This window comes from Lygodium microphyllum, chromosome 29 (assembly GCF_053477565.2).
Source record: "Lygodium microphyllum isolate KBCC chromosome 29, Lygodium_microphyllum_v1.1.10, whole genome shotgun sequence".
Classification (NCBI taxonomy): domain Eukaryota; kingdom Viridiplantae; phylum Streptophyta; class Polypodiopsida; order Schizaeales; family Lygodiaceae; genus Lygodium; species Lygodium microphyllum.
Window position 1 is genome coordinate 102,847,678 of NC_141163.1, and position 17,902 is coordinate 102,865,579.

Sequence of the window (17,902 nt, forward strand, 5' to 3'; positions counted from 1 at the left end):
ATATCTTCCACCATTGCACTACCTCTCCCATCATCACTACTTGCCCACCAATTGGCTTGCACACACACATAATAAAAAAAGAGTGAGAGAGATGGGAGAGAAAATCCACTTACTGACCTTAGTCCCTTTGTTGGATATGTTAAGGATGCATATTGTCCACATTGAAGAGTCCTTCATTGAATGCATATACTGCCCACATGGAATCAATAGCCTAATTGCTCCCCATTTACTTTCCAATGCATCATGTTAACTCTTCTTCATTGATGATTGCTTACTCTAACACTTATCTGATCATGTGTGTGTTGAATTGATCCCAAGTGAATAATAAGCCATTGTAAACGGGTAAGTGGCAGTCGGTGAGTCACTGGTGGACTAGAGAGAGAGAGAGAGAGAGAGAGAGAGAGAGAGAGAGAGAGAGAGAGAGAGAGAGAGAGAGAGAGAGAGAGAGAGAGAGAGAGAGAGAGAGAGAGAGAGAGAGAGAGAGAGAGAGAGAGAGAGAGAGAGAGAGAGAGAGAGAGAGAGAGAGAGAGAGAGAGAGAGAGAGAGAGAGAGAGGCTTCTCTCTCGAAGCTACCTGCACGAAATTGCTCTCCACCAGGCAAGGTAATCTCGAATAATATCCTCTCCCATTTTAGTATTTGGTAGTTTCGCACTCAAAGAGGATGAAATGTGGGCTATTCCTTTTCCCCAACATCAATGTTTCAAATTTTCAACAATGGTTCAAGAAGGAAAGTAGAAAAGGCCAACGCCATGTCAAGTCCATGCATACATATAACAATTTGTTAAATATTTTTGTGGTAACAATCTATATCATTTGATAAAAGGGTATCTTCATGACATCCTTGAGGGATCAATGCTTCTCTTAGGGACAAAAGTTTGCAAATGACATAATTTAGGCTAGAAAGGGACTAGTATTAACATGTGAGAGGTAGGTCAACAAAATGAGATTATGTTAGAGAATTTTGATTTATAGGGGAAAGGCCCTAAATTCTTCTACTTGTAAATAACAAATTGGAGGTCAATAGTGATATCACGAACACATATGATTTTTAAAGCCCATGCAACCAACTTGAGAAGATGTACCTTCAAAGCATTACTCTATTAGTTAATAAGGTGACCCCTCTACCAAGACCCTATGACCCTCTCTTTTGTTATGTCTAAACTATGAAAAGTTATTTCCTAAGGAGAAGGATTGCCATGTGAGTTACCTTCTTGAGGTAGAAGCTGTATAGCTTCAACAACCATATAAAGTGTCTTCTTGAGGAAGCCAACATGGAGGTAGTCCAACATGCACCTTTGCATTCAACATACATCAGACACAACAATGGACCACCTTTAATGCTTGACTTGTAATATACTTTATTGAACAAATCAAATTTGTGGAAATACGTCCCCAAAGTGATGGTCTAATGGTAAAGCTTGTGATTTATAACCTAGAGGTTGTGGGTTCATGCCACACAAGGTGCATCATGGGTAGGGACGTCGATGTCCACATGGAATGTTCATGTGGTCTAGGTTGTTGTCTGCTGAACACTTAGGTGAATTCTCCTTGGTAGGTGGCGAGGATTCCACTTGTGGGCAAGTATGAGTCTATTGAGATTTTTTTTTTTTTTGTGGAAGTATTTGATCATGAAAAAGGACAAAAATGTGTTGTAACATCACAAGCGTGAATGAAGTATATTAGGTTTGAGGATCCTCCAATTTTAAGACAAGTAAAGAGATCTTCAAATTTGGGTACTTTTTGCATATGGAAGAAGTAAGAATGTTAGGTCTGCGTGTGTGTCCCAATTTCAAGACGAGCGAACATATCTTCGCCGTGCATGTGAATGAATATGATTAGAAATTATGGGGCTGTTCTTGCTTATGGAAGAAGGCATGTTCCGCGAAATCCTTGGATAGGGGGCCGAGAGAGATGGTAGATCATGGATGAATGGACGGCCCAAAGGGACATGCAAAAGGCTCTAACTTCTAAAAGGAAATAGAAATCATAGATGGCACACAAATGCTTTTGCTTGTGACAGAAGTCATCTTGCTGGTAAGGTTGTGGAGCTGATATGGGGCTGTGCTGCCGCAGGGGACGGCTCAACTGCTTCCCGACTCAGGACTCAGGGGCAAGGAAAGAACCCAGAAGGAGAAGAATCCACCCCCTGCGAGCCTGCGCTGAAGAAGAATAGCGAGAGCCCACATCGACCCAGCTCCCTCATTCTGTGCTACCTCCAGCCATGCGGACCAGGGGAGAGCGCGCATCGAGCAAGCAAGAACGGGCGTAGAACCTTCCAGAGGTTTCCAGAAGCTACTGCTTCTGTCTGCATCTCGTGGGCTCCGGCCATGGCAGCCAAGTGTTCTCCCTCTTCTCCAGGCTCCCCACATCTGTCTCCCTCTGGAGAGCAGCTGTCTGGACCTGATGAGGGCGTTTCCTTTTCGGGCAAGTTCCACCTGCCCCCCGGCTTCCGCTTCCATCCCACTGACCAGGAGCTCGTGCTTTATTACCTCAGGAGGAAGGTCTGTGGCCTCAAGATTGAGTTTGACGTGATTGCAGAGATTAATCTGTACGAGTTTGAACCATGGGACCTTCCTGGTATGTTATCTGCATATGCATTCTTTCTCTGGCACGACTAATATTACTGTAAAGTCGTCATTGTGTCAGAGTTTCTGTTCTTGGTACATAATTTTCCGGCAAAATAGCATCAGTCTTTATTTAATCTCAAGCAATGCCTATCTTGCGACAACATTGTAAGTTCTTGCTTGAATTTGATGGCTTCATGAAATTTATTGAGTACTTTTAAACTCTGGGTATTCTTTTGCTGCCATGAATATTGTAATGCTAAGGTCCTCGTGTGTTCAATCCATTATTGGTACATAAAATTTTCTGCAAACTATCATTGGTTCTTATTTTAGCCTCAAGCAATGGCTTGCCACAGCACTGTATATGCTTGCTTGGCTGTAATGGCTTCATGAATTTCCTTCAACTCTTTTTGAGTTTAGACATTTTGCATTGATGAATCTGCCTGTGCCTTGCATTTATTTTGATTCAAACAATTGAAGACTAGGTGGGCTATTATGTTAAGTGTGATTATGCATTTATATATTGTACAAACCTTGAGATGTTACCGCTCATGTACTGTTTGTATTTTGTGGTGGGTTTTGTTTGGCAGAGATTTCTTGTCTTCAAACAAGAGATTTGGAATGGTATTTTTTTAGTCCCATAGACAAGAAATATCCTAATGGGGGTCGCACAAACAGATCAACACATGCTGGATATTGGAAGGCTACAGGAAAGGATAGGCCAATCACATCGGGCTCAAGAATTGTGGGGATGAAAAAGACCCTAGTATTCTACAAGGGACGAGCGCCAAAGGGTGAGAGGACTGATTGGGTCATGCGCGAGTATCGCTTGACTGACCTAGAATGTGAGAGGATACATGCTCAGCAGGTACTATCTATGTTTTACTTGCTTTTTGTAGGAGGGAGGGAGCAACCGAGAGTGTATGTACACCCGGGGGGGGGGGTATGTGCACAATCCTTGCATAATTGTCTCAAATTAGAGTGGGTTACTAGTCTTACCTATATCTGTTTATCTAGTGTTTTGATATACCGTGTGTTCCTTTGAGAATCTCACATAGAGGGGTCCTTATATTGTACATTTCAATAAATTAGTTCAAGAAAACTATGTTTGCATGTTTTATTAGAACTTATTGTATTCTTTTGAAGAGACTTTGTCATGAAGGCTGATCCCCTTGTGTGTCGATGAGCTTTTGTACATTGACAAGCTAAGTGTAGCGATTTCATTTAAAAGTGTGTGCACATGTCTCTGCATATGCATTTTGTGAGTATTTGCCTCCTTTTGAGGTTGTTCATGTGTATGCGTGCTGGTTTTAAATCCTTTTATAGGATATTTGTATGTGCATTTTGTGTCAATAAAAATTGATTGCTGTCAATGATAAATCTTTGCAATGTCCAGAATACTTTTGTGGTATGTCGAGTCTTCAAGAAGAGCGGGCCTGGACCTAGGAATGGAGAGCAATATGGTGCTCCTGTTGAGGATGAGGAATGGGAGTCCTTGGAGACTGAAGGAGATGGGCATGATAGGATGGGAGCCCATCCTCCATTAAATACAAACTCTAGTGATAAAGATTTTCAGTGTGGTGAGAGCCTTGGTGAAGATGGTAGTACTTGTATGAATGATTTGCCAAGTTCGGAAGCTAGTTGTAGTCAAAGGGTTTGTTTTGACTCAAATGCGCAGTTACAATATGTTAAAGGAGAGACTATGAAGATTGTAAAGTATGAGGTAAGCAATTTATACTCGTACTTTTAAGTGAGTATAGTATAGGGTTAATAATATCTTTAATGTTTTTGAAGCTTTCAATTAAATGGTATGCTTGTGAAAGTAAAAGATATTTGTAAAATAATTGCTTGTCAAGTTGTTGAAGCATTTCATGTGTTCAAAATAAAGCACCTTTTTGAGAGAGAGAGAGAGAGAGAGAGAGAGAGAGAGAGAGAGAGAGAGAGAGAGAGAGAGAGAGAGAGAGAGAGAGAGAGAGAGAGAGAGAGAGAGAGAGAGAGAGAGAGAGAGAGAGAGAGAGAGAGAGAGAGAGAGAGAGGTGTGCAAAGGGATGCTAGGATACATAGAGACACAAAATGCATGACAATAGTGGAACACAATTTGTAGAATGCTTAATTGAAGAATGAACGAGTATGATACAAGAGGGCCTCAAACCTTCGTGTCTTAAGGATGGAGGATGAGGTGAGTGGAGAGGGGTGCAAGACATTGACATAACTCAGAGAGTGTGTTGTTTTGTCGAGATAGATTTCTAAACGCAACAACAATAGACCATTGGATGTAGATGGTTACTCCAGTTCCGAGAGAGAGAGATCAAGTTGCGAGTGATTAGGATGGCCCTAAGTAAGATGCCGCTACAATGGGTGGGGTTGTGCTGGAAGGATTTGATAGCATGACGTTGCTCTGCATCGGTTATAAATGGATTGCCATTGCAAGCAATGTTGAGGTGATGGTTGTACCGGGTTTTAAGGAATGGATGTTGAGAGGCACACTTCTAGTGAAGCTTGGTCACTTTGGCTGGATTGTGGGCCTCCATGATCGAGCCGTAATTGGAAATCAATCGCATCGCTTTGGTGCCCTTTGTGGGGACATTGCCTTGTAAGCTTCCTCTAGATTTTGGTGGAGTAGCCAATGCTTTGTTGGCCTAGATATCATTGACACTAATTAGTTTAACGGGAAATCCATGGTCATGTATGTTTAAAGGCATTGGCAATTGCAGATAGGATCGTCACAAATGCTATTGCACGACATTGTTTTTTATAACAGACATAGAGAGTTGCTATTTTAGGCACTAGTACTATTGACATCGACATCAAGTTCTCTTTGAGGCATCTTGGTGGTGGCTTGATCCCCCGCCGCTTGGGTATCCATGTTGCCATTTTGATGATCATTGTTGTATGTATGATGATGGGTTAGATAGAGTGTTAGCAGATTAGTCAGCGCATGAGTGAGTTTGTGTGTTGTTTAGTGGGGTGGGCACAATATTTTATTTGTGCATTTTTATTGTGCTTGATTTATAAGGTTTTGGTGATTTTTTGTCTGGCCGACTAGCTTTTATTATTCTATTATTTGATGGCTGACTTTTCTTGATTGGAGGTCTATTTATTGGTCTAGGCTCTTTCTTCTTATTGATTCGTCACTTGCATACTTTTGGAGGACTTGCCATTAGAGAGAGGGAGCGAGTGCGAGTGTGTAGATCAGTTGGTGATTGCAATACATGGGGTTATACCTATTAGTAGCCATAGCTGGATGTTAGATGCCTTGGAGGAATATCTGGAGAAGTTTCTAGTATTGCATTTTACATTCCCCTATTCTCACTGGATGGGGGTAGATCTACATGGCATCATTGTCTCTCACATGCATATAGCCCGTGTCCCAAGATGGACATACTTGTATCCATTGAGGGCTTGCATGGATGATGATGTCTATAGACTACACTTATTGCACATTTAGATAGGATTTTCATACACTTTTCACTTTCATGATATCTTGAGGATATTCCTTTGTACATGGATATGTCTCATAGACCGATTTGGTATTTAGTAGATGTTAATATATCTTTCTCTCTTCCCTCCCCAACCAAAAAAAAAAAAAGGCCATGTGGCATGGATGAATCATGATGGGCCATGGCCCATAGTACATACACTTACTCACACACACACTCTCTCTCATTCTCTCCTTACCCCTTCTTCATCACCAACTCTAAATCCTAAAATACACAAACACTCTCTATAAAAATCTCTCCCTCTCCCTCTCCCTCTCCCTCTCCCTTTTCCCTATCTCCTTCATCCTTCAAGCACTCTCCATTCCCTCAAGCACTCTTTGCCACCTCAAGCTCTCTACTCCCTCAAGCTCTCTCTACTTCCTTAACCTCTCTACCTTTCAAGTTTCCTACTTGCTCAAGCTCTCTCTACTCTCTCAACATCTCTATCCCTCAAGCAAGTGCTACCCCCTCAACCTCTCTCCCCCTTCTACTCCGTCAATCTCTCAACCCTCCACCTTCTTGAGTCTCCAAATTCATCTTGTTGAGTCTCCACCCTCTTCTCTTAAGCTCTCCCTTCCTCTCTCTTTTTCCGTGAATAAGTGTATATTAATGTATGAAAATGTTTACATTAAGTCTTTAAGCCAACCAAACAGAATAGAAACAACTATAATGAAGCTATTAGGCTATTAGAACAACCTACTATTTGAGCAAAACCTTTCTCTCTCTCACTTTCCGCACCTCCCCTTCCCCCCCCCCCCCCCCTTTTGTTGCCTTTTGGGCAGCCATGAAAAATAGTGTCAATCACAAGCCAAGCCATAAGGTTGCCAAAACATAGCATGCAAATATCATGCAAATAGTACAATTGGAGTACAACAAACTATATCCAGCTAAGGTGTAGCTACATTAGGGAGGACTAGGTCTATTGAAATCATAGAAGAGATTTGCCATAAGAGTAATCCTTGAACACAAGCAACATGATCATGGATACCTGAGGCCGAATAAAAAATAAAGGCTTTACGGGTACACTAAATGTGCCAAATAGCCGTCCATCTGAGAAAGTGGAAGAGGTAGGGGTGATCCAATTGCAAAGCTGATGAGGAAGGCATGTTGCCCAATACTCGGGAATGGATGGGTGTTTGTTGCCTAGTCACTAAGGTCCACACACGGGAAACTTAGCTCCAAATGTGCCTTGCCAGAGGGTAGGAAATGAAGAGATGAATTGATGACTCATCACTAGTAGTGCAAAAGATACAATGGCCCTATGAGGTCTTGTGGGCACGTAGGGCACCCCTAGTAGAAAGACCACCGATAAGTAGTCTTTGTACAAAAACTTTCCCCTGATAAGGAGTCTTGCACCTTCATAATTGACCACTTCTGTCTACTATCCTGAGCATGCCAAAATTTATTAGCTTTCTTAGTGACCCATGACTTGTTCTCTATCATCTTATGGTAGATTTGATTAGCTGGCCTAAAAAAATCATCAGGTTTCACAAGTATCCAATCCTGCCAAGGTGAAGTAGACGGAAAAGTAGGCAATGGATTATAGCTCTAAAGCCGATCCTGTAGGGTCAACCAGATGTGGCTATAGCCTCTACTATCTAGGCACTTGAAAGTATTGGCGTATGCGATGGAAAGAACAAAGATGGGACTGCCCAGGAATGGCATCTTGTATCTTTTGCAGTCCCAATCTGACTGTCCGATTAAATCTCTCTTTGCAATTCTTAATCTGGCCAATCAAGCAGCCTAGAAGTGGGCAACACTTGTGCATGTAAGGAATTAGCCTCCTTTTGGAGATCGGGAGGACGCCAAATTGTAAACTGAAGAATCTCTTGCTAAGAGGCAATCAGATGAGTTAGGAGAAATGAGTGTGACATTTTAAGAGGTCGCATAGAATTCAGCACATGCCACCAAGATGCCTGGATAACTGTGCGACCTTGGGAGATGCCAATCTCCTCGATAAAGGATTTTGCAACTTCATTCCAAGGATGACTTTGCAAATGAAGGGCTTTCAAAAGTGCCATTCTTAGAGCTTTCATATGAAGTTTGACATCCAATAGAGCAGCTCCTCCCAATTGTTTTGGAGTAGTAATATGTTGCCAAGATATCCATACTTGACCCAAATGATTGCCTTTCTTTTTCCATAACATAAAGCGGACGGGTTGCACCAATTCCAGGAGAGACTTCTTAGTCCAAGGAAGTAGGGATAAAAAATAAGAGACCATACTAATCATGATTCATGATAGATTGAGCCACTTTGAGCCGCAAATGAAGAGGCTAGCTTTGAGATTTCCAAAAGGAGAGCCTTGAAGACATGCACCGACTGAGGAGTCATTTCCAAAACCAAGGGTAAATGATTTGAAAGAACAATGATGCATCTCCATGCACATGTCAATCTCAGTTGGAATAAAATAATCACTTTGGTAAATATATACTCTATCAGGATCAAGCCATTACCACATGTCCTGTTTCAAAGCCAAGGCAGCCATAGCATCTCATGCTTGACGCTTAGGACCATCCATAACCAAGTTTTGGCGGAGTTGCGTGATCCATAGACACACAGACTTTAAAGTCACCCATAAGAAGGCCTTGATGTGCCATGAAAAGGGATTGCAAATCTTCCCAAAGTTGACGACGGTCCTGGATTGTATTAGGAGCATACACGCTCATCAACCATAGGACCTCCCCCTCATACATAATCTCCACGGCCAAGAACTTGCCTCAAACATCTTGATGGACCAACAAGGTTGTAATGAAGATTGCATAACCAACATAACTTAGGATTTATGAGGAGGATGGCCACTAAAGAACATAGTAAAGTCCACATAAACATAGGTGGAACCACCGGTAAGTACTATTTTTGCTTTATTGCACAAAAAACATCCCAATGACTTGCAAATACAGTCGTCCACAGCCTATACTACTTGCTAGTCGATAAAACCCCTTAACATTCCATAAAGTGAGCCTCATGATGAATAAAGGGGAGAAGAACTACTAGATCGCCACTTTCCCTTTTGCATCCACTGATTTAGCAGCTTGAAATCTCTGCATTTCACTGTGCATGACAACCACAAGATCCTCGTTTTGCAAATCTAGCAATCGATGCAAGGGGAGGGCATTGATGCTACTGAGCATGGAATGCATCTCAAGAAGGCAACTATCTCCCACGAGCATCAAATCTCAATGCAGAACCGGAAGCACCATTACTTGCCACTCACCTTGGCAGCACACCAGATGGTTGAGGTTGAGGTTTAGAATAAAAGCCTTTTCCCCTGCATTGAAAATTCTGCGTAATATTATCATTGACCGATTGCACAGGAATCAGACAAGAGTCTTGTGAAGCATGGCTTTTAACCATAGAAACTTATGGAGCATCCTTCGATGCTTGTCTTTGACAAGTAGGATGCTACTCACCAACCAGCCTAGCCTGAAGGGAATTGGTGTTAGGATTTCTGCTCAATTTAGAAGGCGTGAGGGGAGGAACCTGTTGCTGCGGTGCATCTTGGGATTCACACTTGCATATCCACTTTAGAATCCAAACCACGCTATGGAAGAAGCTACATAAAGTACGAAGGAAAATTTACTACTTTCACCCAAAGTGGGCATGGTTGCCTAATTACATCTTGAAATTCATCCATAGGTCTCCATGGAATAGCATGAACCGATTGACCATCTAGAAACAGAGGGATACGTTGCATGATCCATGCCCTAGCATGTGAAGAGCGAAAGAGAATCTCAAAAAACCCCCTAGGACCATTATAAATCTCTTCAACAAGAGGGGCTTGCACTTGCTCCAAATCATCGGTGTGACACATAGCATCATTCAATAGTATTGATTGTAACCATACTCTAATATGGGGAATCAAAGGAGTCCTTGTAAAACAAAAGATGGCTGCCCGCTCATAGAAGGCAACGAGCTGCTGTGCTGGAGGATGTGCAGGTAAGAGGGGTTGGATATCGTGTCGCTACGTGGACACTGTGAAAAAATCTAGAGTACAACGTCATTCGGCTTTCTTATTGATCTAGAAAATCAATGCCATATTAGTCATTAGTGTCAGTGTTGGTAGTGTGGATGGTTCAAAAATACTAGATTTTTGGACAAGTTTAGTCTATTTTTGATATTTTGAATATTATTTCTTGTAAATATCCAAAAGCTATAGACAACTTCTAGAATAGGATGACATGTAAAAAAAAAAAAAAAAAAAGCAAGTGGCTTTCAGCCATTTTTGGGGAATTTTATGCAAAAAGAAGGATTGGCGAAATCAGCGACGTGCGATCGTAGTTTACAGGGAGCAAACAACACTCCGAACTAGGAGAAGAAGAATGAGTGATCTGGGAGAATTCTGAGTAGGTGTCCTGGTATTTTACCCCCCTTTCGGAGCCAACAAAAGCATCAGATTGGTGGTTTGAGCAGCAGAGAAGAAGCTACTGTTTGATGCACGTTTTTGGTCTATTAGGAGTTTATCTTCTCAAGAATGCAGAAATCAATGGATAGGTTTCACCTCTATGAGTATTCTTCTACATCTTCTATTTCTTGGAATCCCTTCTCTGTCATCAATTGCTCTCCTTGAATCTCCCTTCACCCTACTGTATCTTACCCTCGTGGTAGACTTTCCACCCCAAACGCTCCAACAACGTGCACTTGGAGGTCATCTTTACTTTGTTACATTTATTGACTATTGATGACTACTCTCGGTATACATGGATGTATGGGATGAAAGCAAAATCGGATGTGTTTATGCATTTTAAATATCTTGCTGTAAAGCTTGAGGCTGAAACTAGCTTGAAAGTGCAGACACTTCGCACGGATAGAGGGAGGGAGTATATGCCTTGTGCTTTTGAGACATATTTGCTTGATCATGGCATTACACATCAAGCCACTGTTAGAACGACTCCTTAGTAGAATGGTGGTATTGAAAGGAAGAATCATACTCTTATGGAGATGACTCGAATGCTCAAAAGGAAAGGGTTGTCTCATAAATTTTGGTTAGAATGCCTTCAGTGTGCAAATCATGTGTCGAAACGTACACCCACTAAGGCACTAAAGACGATCACCCCGCTGGCATGGCAAGAAACCTAAGGTTGACTACTTTTGGGTGTTTGGTTGCATAGCTTAGGCACATCTTTTGAAAGAGCTTTGTGGGAAGCTTGATGACAACACTGTAAAATGCATAGTCCACGAAGCTGGATGACAAGGCTGTAAAATGCATATTTAGTTGCTACAGTTCGGAAAGCAAGGGCTATTACTTGTATGACCTATGCACAAAGAAAGTTTTTGTCAGTAGGGATGTGATATTTGCTGATGCTTGCTATAAATGGCCAGGCAGACATAATACAGCAAGCTGTTGCTGCACCATATGCACTTGAACAACATGGTATTGATAATGGTTTGCCACATGTAGTGGAAGATGCAACACAGCATGAAAGGGCTGCTGTTAATGCAGCAAAAACAATTCCGAGATGGCTATTACAAACTCTGCAGGAAAAGCTAAATGGATGGCCCTTTAGCTAAACACACTAGAAGGGTTGCTAGATATGCAGCACACATGATGCAAGGGGAGCCCATTTGGCTGATTTTACGGAAGTAGATAATTGTGATGAGCATGTATTTGTGAGCTCACTATCAGATGATGATGAGCCTACTTCCTTAGACGAAGCTCAGCAAGATGTACAATGGATGCAGGCCATGCAGGATGAGTTAGACTCTATTGCCACTAACTCTACATGGGATCTTGTGGATTTACCACTTGTCAAGAAAGCCATTGGCATAAAATGGGTTTTTAAACTCAAACACAAGGCTGATGGTACCATTGACAGGTACAAAGTATGGTTGGTAGCAAAAGGCTATGCACAGAAGAAGGGCATAGATTATGAAGAGACTTTTGCTCCTTCATCCCATATGAGTATGATGAGATGTGTAATGCTATGGCTGTAAATTTTGGTTGGAAGATATAGTAGTTGGACATTAAGACATCTTTTTTGAATGGGGATTTGCATGATGATGTTTATGTTGAGAAACCCTTCACCCGCAGTTTGCGTTTTTGCGTTTTGCGTTTAGGGTTTGTGTTTAGAGTTTGCGGCTCCAAAAAGGGGCGCCATCCTAGGCTGATTGTGCCTATTTATAGGCCACTCTCTCGTTCATGCCTTACGGTTGATTCATTTAGTCCGTCACCTCTTCTCTCTAGCTTGTTCAGTACCCTCATATCCCTTCAGGAGGACATTGCAGTTCGTGGTTCGTGGCTGTCTTCATCGTCTTCCTTGTACTACGACACCCTTGTTCCCTTGTATCACATTCACTCCATGATTCAAAACTTCATCATTCCATTCATTAGATTTTCTTCTCTCTTCTCCTCTTCTTCATGTTTGCCGAGTTCACTCCGTGTTCCTCTCTGCAAACCCTACTGTCTTGCTAGTACGTCATCTTTTGACATGGTATCAGAGTCGGATGTGCTCAAACAATGGCAAAGATTCTCCACTCCAGTGAAGACAAAGACCAGTGGCCGGTTCGCGTTTTTGTGTTCTACGTTTTGCGTTTAGGGTTTGAAGCTCCAAAAAGGGGCGCCATCCTAGATTGACTGTGCCTATTTATAGGCCACTCTCTCATTCATTACTTACAGCTGATTCGTTCAATCCGTCACCTCTTCTCTCCAGTCTCTCCACTACCCTCACACCCCTTCAGGAGGACATTGTGGTTCGTGGTTCGTGGCCGTCTTCATCATCTTCCTTGTGCTACGGCACCCTTGCTCCCTTGTATCACATTCACTCCATGATTCAAAACTTGATCATTCCATTCATTAGAGTTTCTTATCTCTTCTCTTCTCTTCTTCATGTTTGCCGAGTTCACTTTGTGTTTCTCCCTGCAAACCCTATTGTCTTGCTGGTATGTCATCTTTTGACATGGTATTAGAGCCGGATCTGCTCAATTAGTAGCAAAGATTCTCCACTCCAGTGAAGGCAAAAACTGGTGGTGGTTCGCGTTTTTGCGTTTTGCGTTTTGCGTTTAGGGTTTGCATTTAGGGTTTGAAGCCCCAAAAAGGAGCGCCATCCTAGACTGAATGTGCCTATTTATAGGCCACTCTCTCATTTATTCCTTACGACTGATTCATTCAGTCTGTAATATCTCCGCATAATAAAAGTTAGTTGGTTGGTTCGTAAGTTAGTTAGTCAATTAATAAGTTAGTAAGATTACTAACTAAAGACTAACTAAGGTAAAAACTAACTAACATTAATTATTGATAATTTTTATTTAATTTAAAATATTTTATTTAGAAAAATCAAGAGTCGTAAATTCGATATTTTTCTCGAATTGGTAAAGACCGTAGCTATCCTTCACGTAAATTACAAGGTGAACGAGACTTATGAGTTATATTAATCACTAAGTTCATGTGTATAGTTTGGAAGGTCCAAAAACATTAGATTTTGGGCAAAGCTAGTATATTTTAGATATTTTAGATATTATCCTAAAAAAAAAAACGATATGGAACTGGATGTCATTTAAAAGAAAAGACAAGTGATATTTTAGTTAGTTTGAAGATTTTATATAAAGAAAAATAAAGAAAAGTGACTGGCGAAATCGCGCGCGCCGCGATCGCAGTTTATAGGCAGTAGACAGCACTTCGAACAGAGAAAAGAAGAAGGAGTGAACTGAGAGCTTTCTAATCAAGTGTCTCGGGGTTTTACCCCCCTTTCGGAGCCAATGGAACCATCAGATTTATGATCTGAGCATTAGATCACTGATCTTTCCAAGATCCCTCTCCACAAAGAGCTCCACTTCTCAACCACAAGCCCTCTTCTCTAATTCACTATAAATATGAGGCATGGGAGAGGCATAAAAAGCATAAGGAGACCCCGAGAGGCTGCGAGAGAGAGGTAGAGAGGAGGATACTCCTCCAAGAGATTGTGAGGAAGAGCTTGAAAGAGAGCTTGAGAGAGAGAGAGAGAGAGAGAGAGAGAGAGAGAGAGAGAGAGAGAGAAGAGTCACCTCGAGAGGCTGCAAGGAAGAGAATTAGCTCAATTCCTTCTATCTCGAGCCTTGACTTAACCATCTTCTCTTACGCTCTCCCATCTTGAATCTACTCCACCTTCTTAATCTCTTGAGTCTATCTGCGGACGATGTTCTCCAAGCTAGGAATGTCGCGTGCGGATGACAATCCCGTAACCAACAACAAGGCTTCGGGCAAAGGCATCACTATCAATCCAACTGCGGTTCCGGTCGTAAGTAATGTATTTTCAAATTGATTGATGCTTGCTTTGATTCTCGTATGAGATACGTTAGGCCCCATACTATTGCACGAGTATAGGTAATGGGAAAGGATAAATTTCATCTCACCTATTCAGAAGATGGAGTTTGCGAAGTGCATATAACAAGGATAGATAATTGCATCCAGTTACATATGACGTATTTGCTAGTAGAGCAATTACAAGGAAGAATCAGTCAAGCGTTATGAATGGCATAGTCGTCAAAAGAACGACATTAAAAGATTGGGCATACAAGCGCTAGATTAAAGTATAGTCAAGGGTTATAACTAGCATGATTGCTAAGAGAATATGATATTAAGAATCATGAATAGAGAAGTACTAGTTTAAAGTTTAGATACTTCAAAAGTACTTAGCCTAACAGGCCAAATATTAAGAAAAACTAGATTCTAGGTCAATGCGAGGCCTATTGGAGTCTAATTACTTGAGATCATCTTACACTTATCTTATCAAGTATTTATATGTTATGCCTATAATATGTTTGATATATGAGGATAAATTTCTATTTGCCTCATGACTTGACTAAGAGCTAGTACAAGAAATTGATTATAAGGGTTAAAACTAGGATGTCTTGAAATCCGTTGGATAAGGATGACTTTTGCCAATCCAAATTCAGGGTTGGGTTATCAATTAAGGTAAGTGACCTATAGAACTTACATCATGAATAGTGTTTGAACCCTTAATATATGCCCTAGCCGAAGGAAGGAAGTATTAAGAACATGTTTGCATGGTATTGCTCTTAGATCCCAAGGGAGAGAGCAAATATACGATGGAAATGTTATATCGTCTATTCTTGCATTGTTTGGAAAGAATGCAATTGGTTTTGTTGATTGATCAAACAATATCCTAAATGCTTTTACATTCAACTGGTTGTTAGTTATTGTTTGGATGATTATTCCAAGTGCTTGTGATTTATGGTAAATGCATGGCAAGGGTCTGTGATGACAAGACGCCATGGAAATAAAGGAATGTTTTCTTGGAAAATGATATTAGGCTGAATGCTTTGTTTGTGCTTGATTCTTAAAGGATTTAATTAAGGAAGGATATATTGTACGGGTGGATCACCTCCATGGTCGCACCGCGTAGTAACCCGAGAAGGCATTGCTCGATTCATGGGCCGAAGGTCGAGTGGTGAAAAGGCCAACCACGGGAATGATGTTTCGCTCCTAGACAGCTTGTGGGTCAGTTGGAGCTCTGGACACCCCTTGCTAGGTCAAGAATGGAGTTGAAGACCTCCGTGGCCCCCAACATCTGGGCATGTTGGGAGATCCTATTCTAGATAAAGGATTGAGTTTGTGGTGCCATGTGAATTGGACCAGTTACTTCTGCAGGGCAGAAGGGATACTTCTGTTGGACAGAAGCGAAACATAATTTCTCCTGTATGGGCGGGAGACAAAGATTAACTTGAAGATAAGTTAAGGAACTTGTTTGATCTTGTTTGTCAATAGATTGCTTTGCTCTGTTTTTATGTCTGTGCTATAATTTACGCGAACGAACCTTGTTCCCTAAAAGGCTTAATTAATGAAGCTGATTTTAAGTGTCACACATAAATGTGGTAGGACCTAATTAGAAAACTAAAGCTATTAAGGGAAGCGGGTGGGCGGAACCCCCGACGGGTTCGTCCTATGGCAGGGTGGTCCCAGAGAACTGGGAGGCTTCTCACAAGTTTTTATCGTCATTCGACCTTTAGGTATGGATAGGTTAGAACCCGATTCATGCCGTTTTAGGGGACCGGAATGGGACTATGCCCTATGGGCAGAGAGGTTGAGCAACGCATCCCTCTCGTTTCCCATTCTCTTTGAACCAAGTGCGGCATAGATCTGCTTCGGGTTGGGTATCTCTGCATAAAGTAGGATGTCCAATACCCGACGCTAGAATGCTAACTGGAGACCTTGACAACTAGGAACCCAAATTTCAGGTCGATCCTAGTAGGTTCGGTCGTGAACGTTCCGTTGCGAGGCGGATTCGGGAAACCCTAGGCGACAAAACTCGGAACATTCTTTGGGAGTGCCGGGCAGCGACGCTTAGATTTGTTTCTCGATAGACCGCTAAAAGAGTGCCTGGACGGGCACCTCACACAGTCCGTCACCTCTTCTCTCCAGCTTCTCCACTACCCTCACACCCCTTTAAGAAGACATTCCGGTTCGTGGTTCGTGGTTCGTGGCTGTCTTTATCATCTTCCTTGTGCTACGACACCCTTGTTCCCTTGTATCACATTCACTCCATGATTAAAAAATTCATCATTCCATTAATTAGAGTTTCTTCTCTCTTCTCTTCTCTTTTCCATGTTTGCCGAGTTCACTTCGTGTTCCTCCCCGCAAACCCTGCTGTCTTGCTGGTACACCATCTTTTGACATGGTATCAGAGTCGGATCTGCTCAAATAGTGGCAAAGATCCTCCACTCCAGTGAAGGCAAAGACTGATAGCGGGTTCGGTATCCACTTCTCTTCTTCTTCCGCTGCATCAACATCTCGTTTTTGTAGGTTTCAGGTGTTTTCAGCTTGCTGCCCACACCCCTTTCGCAGAGGACATTAGTCTCAGTTGTCCCTTGTCATCGACAGTTTGGTGCCTGTTTCCAACCTTCCACCCGCAGTTTGCAGCTGTTTATAGCAGAGCGACTGTTGCTGATTACGCTCCATTCGGAAAACGCTCGTTTTTGCAGATTTCAGGTATTTCAGCTTGCTGCCCACACCTTAGATGCGGAGGACATCGTGGTCCAAGCTGGCCATAACTGTCTACAACAGTTTGGCCCTTGTTTCTAGCCTACCACACACCGTTCAGAGCTAACTTCAGTATGTTGACTGTTGCTGGTGGTTTTTCCTGCGTTTTCAGTCGTTCTCTCTCCTACAACCTGCGTTTTTAGTCTTTCTCTCTCCTCTTCAAAGAAGATAAAGACTAGTTGTGGGTTCGGCATCAATATTTGATTTCTCTATCATTTCCATTGCGCATTGGGAGATATCCTTTTTCTCCCTTTCACCCTCCCTTCTCTAGTTTACCCCATTGGTACCATGGCATCTCCACCGACAGATTGCCAATCTATTGGGTGTTCCTACTATGGCAAGAACTGTCATTCCGGTAATGATTGTCGACATCGACCTTTGCACCCCATCCACTCGGAGTATATGCATCTTTCACTAGGCATTCCTTGTGCTACCTCTCCTTTTTGGGCCACAGAGATTGTTCTACATCGGCTATCGGAGTATTATGCTCAAGACAATAAGCCGCACCCGACGCGCACTAAGTCCTTTCGAGCACATGGAGGCTCTAAGACCTTACGAGGTGATAAGCCCTCCTTGAGACCACCCCACTGCGCGGAGGTTTCCTTCACCCACTTCCGGGTACAATGGTTTCCACGGCCCACATCTCCTCCACTCTCCACTCTTCTGAGAGCTCACGATTGTTCCCCACCCTTGGCTCATCTTGAGCCTTCTTCTTTTCCACCCTCTTCCACTCAGGTTCGAGAGGCCACTTCTGGGTGCTTTTCGGCTTCTTCTTCCAAGCCCCAAATACCTTCTTCAGCACGACTGGTGGCACTTCCTTCGTCATCAGATGCTTCGCAGTCCGTGGACCATGATCTCTCAGATTGGGATTTAGAGGGATTTTCTT

General features: G+C 42.3%; 1 protein-coding gene across 1 annotated transcript in view; it reads left to right on the top strand.

The window, feature by feature from the left end:
* The first annotated feature begins 1,769 nt into the window (after positions 1-1,769).
* Positions 1,770-17,902, top strand: part of LOC148010975 (uncharacterized) — a 29,219-nt gene continuing 13,086 nt past the window's right edge. Inside the window, exons 1-3 of the mRNA XM_087671358.1 lie at positions 1,770-2,577; positions 3,155-3,432; positions 3,961-4,287. Of these exons, the coding sequence (XP_087527484.1) occupies positions 2,328-2,577; positions 3,155-3,432; positions 3,961-4,287 (855 nt within the window). The 5' untranslated portion in view covers positions 1,770-2,327. The remainder of the gene's footprint in view (positions 2,578-3,154; positions 3,433-3,960; positions 4,288-17,902) is intronic.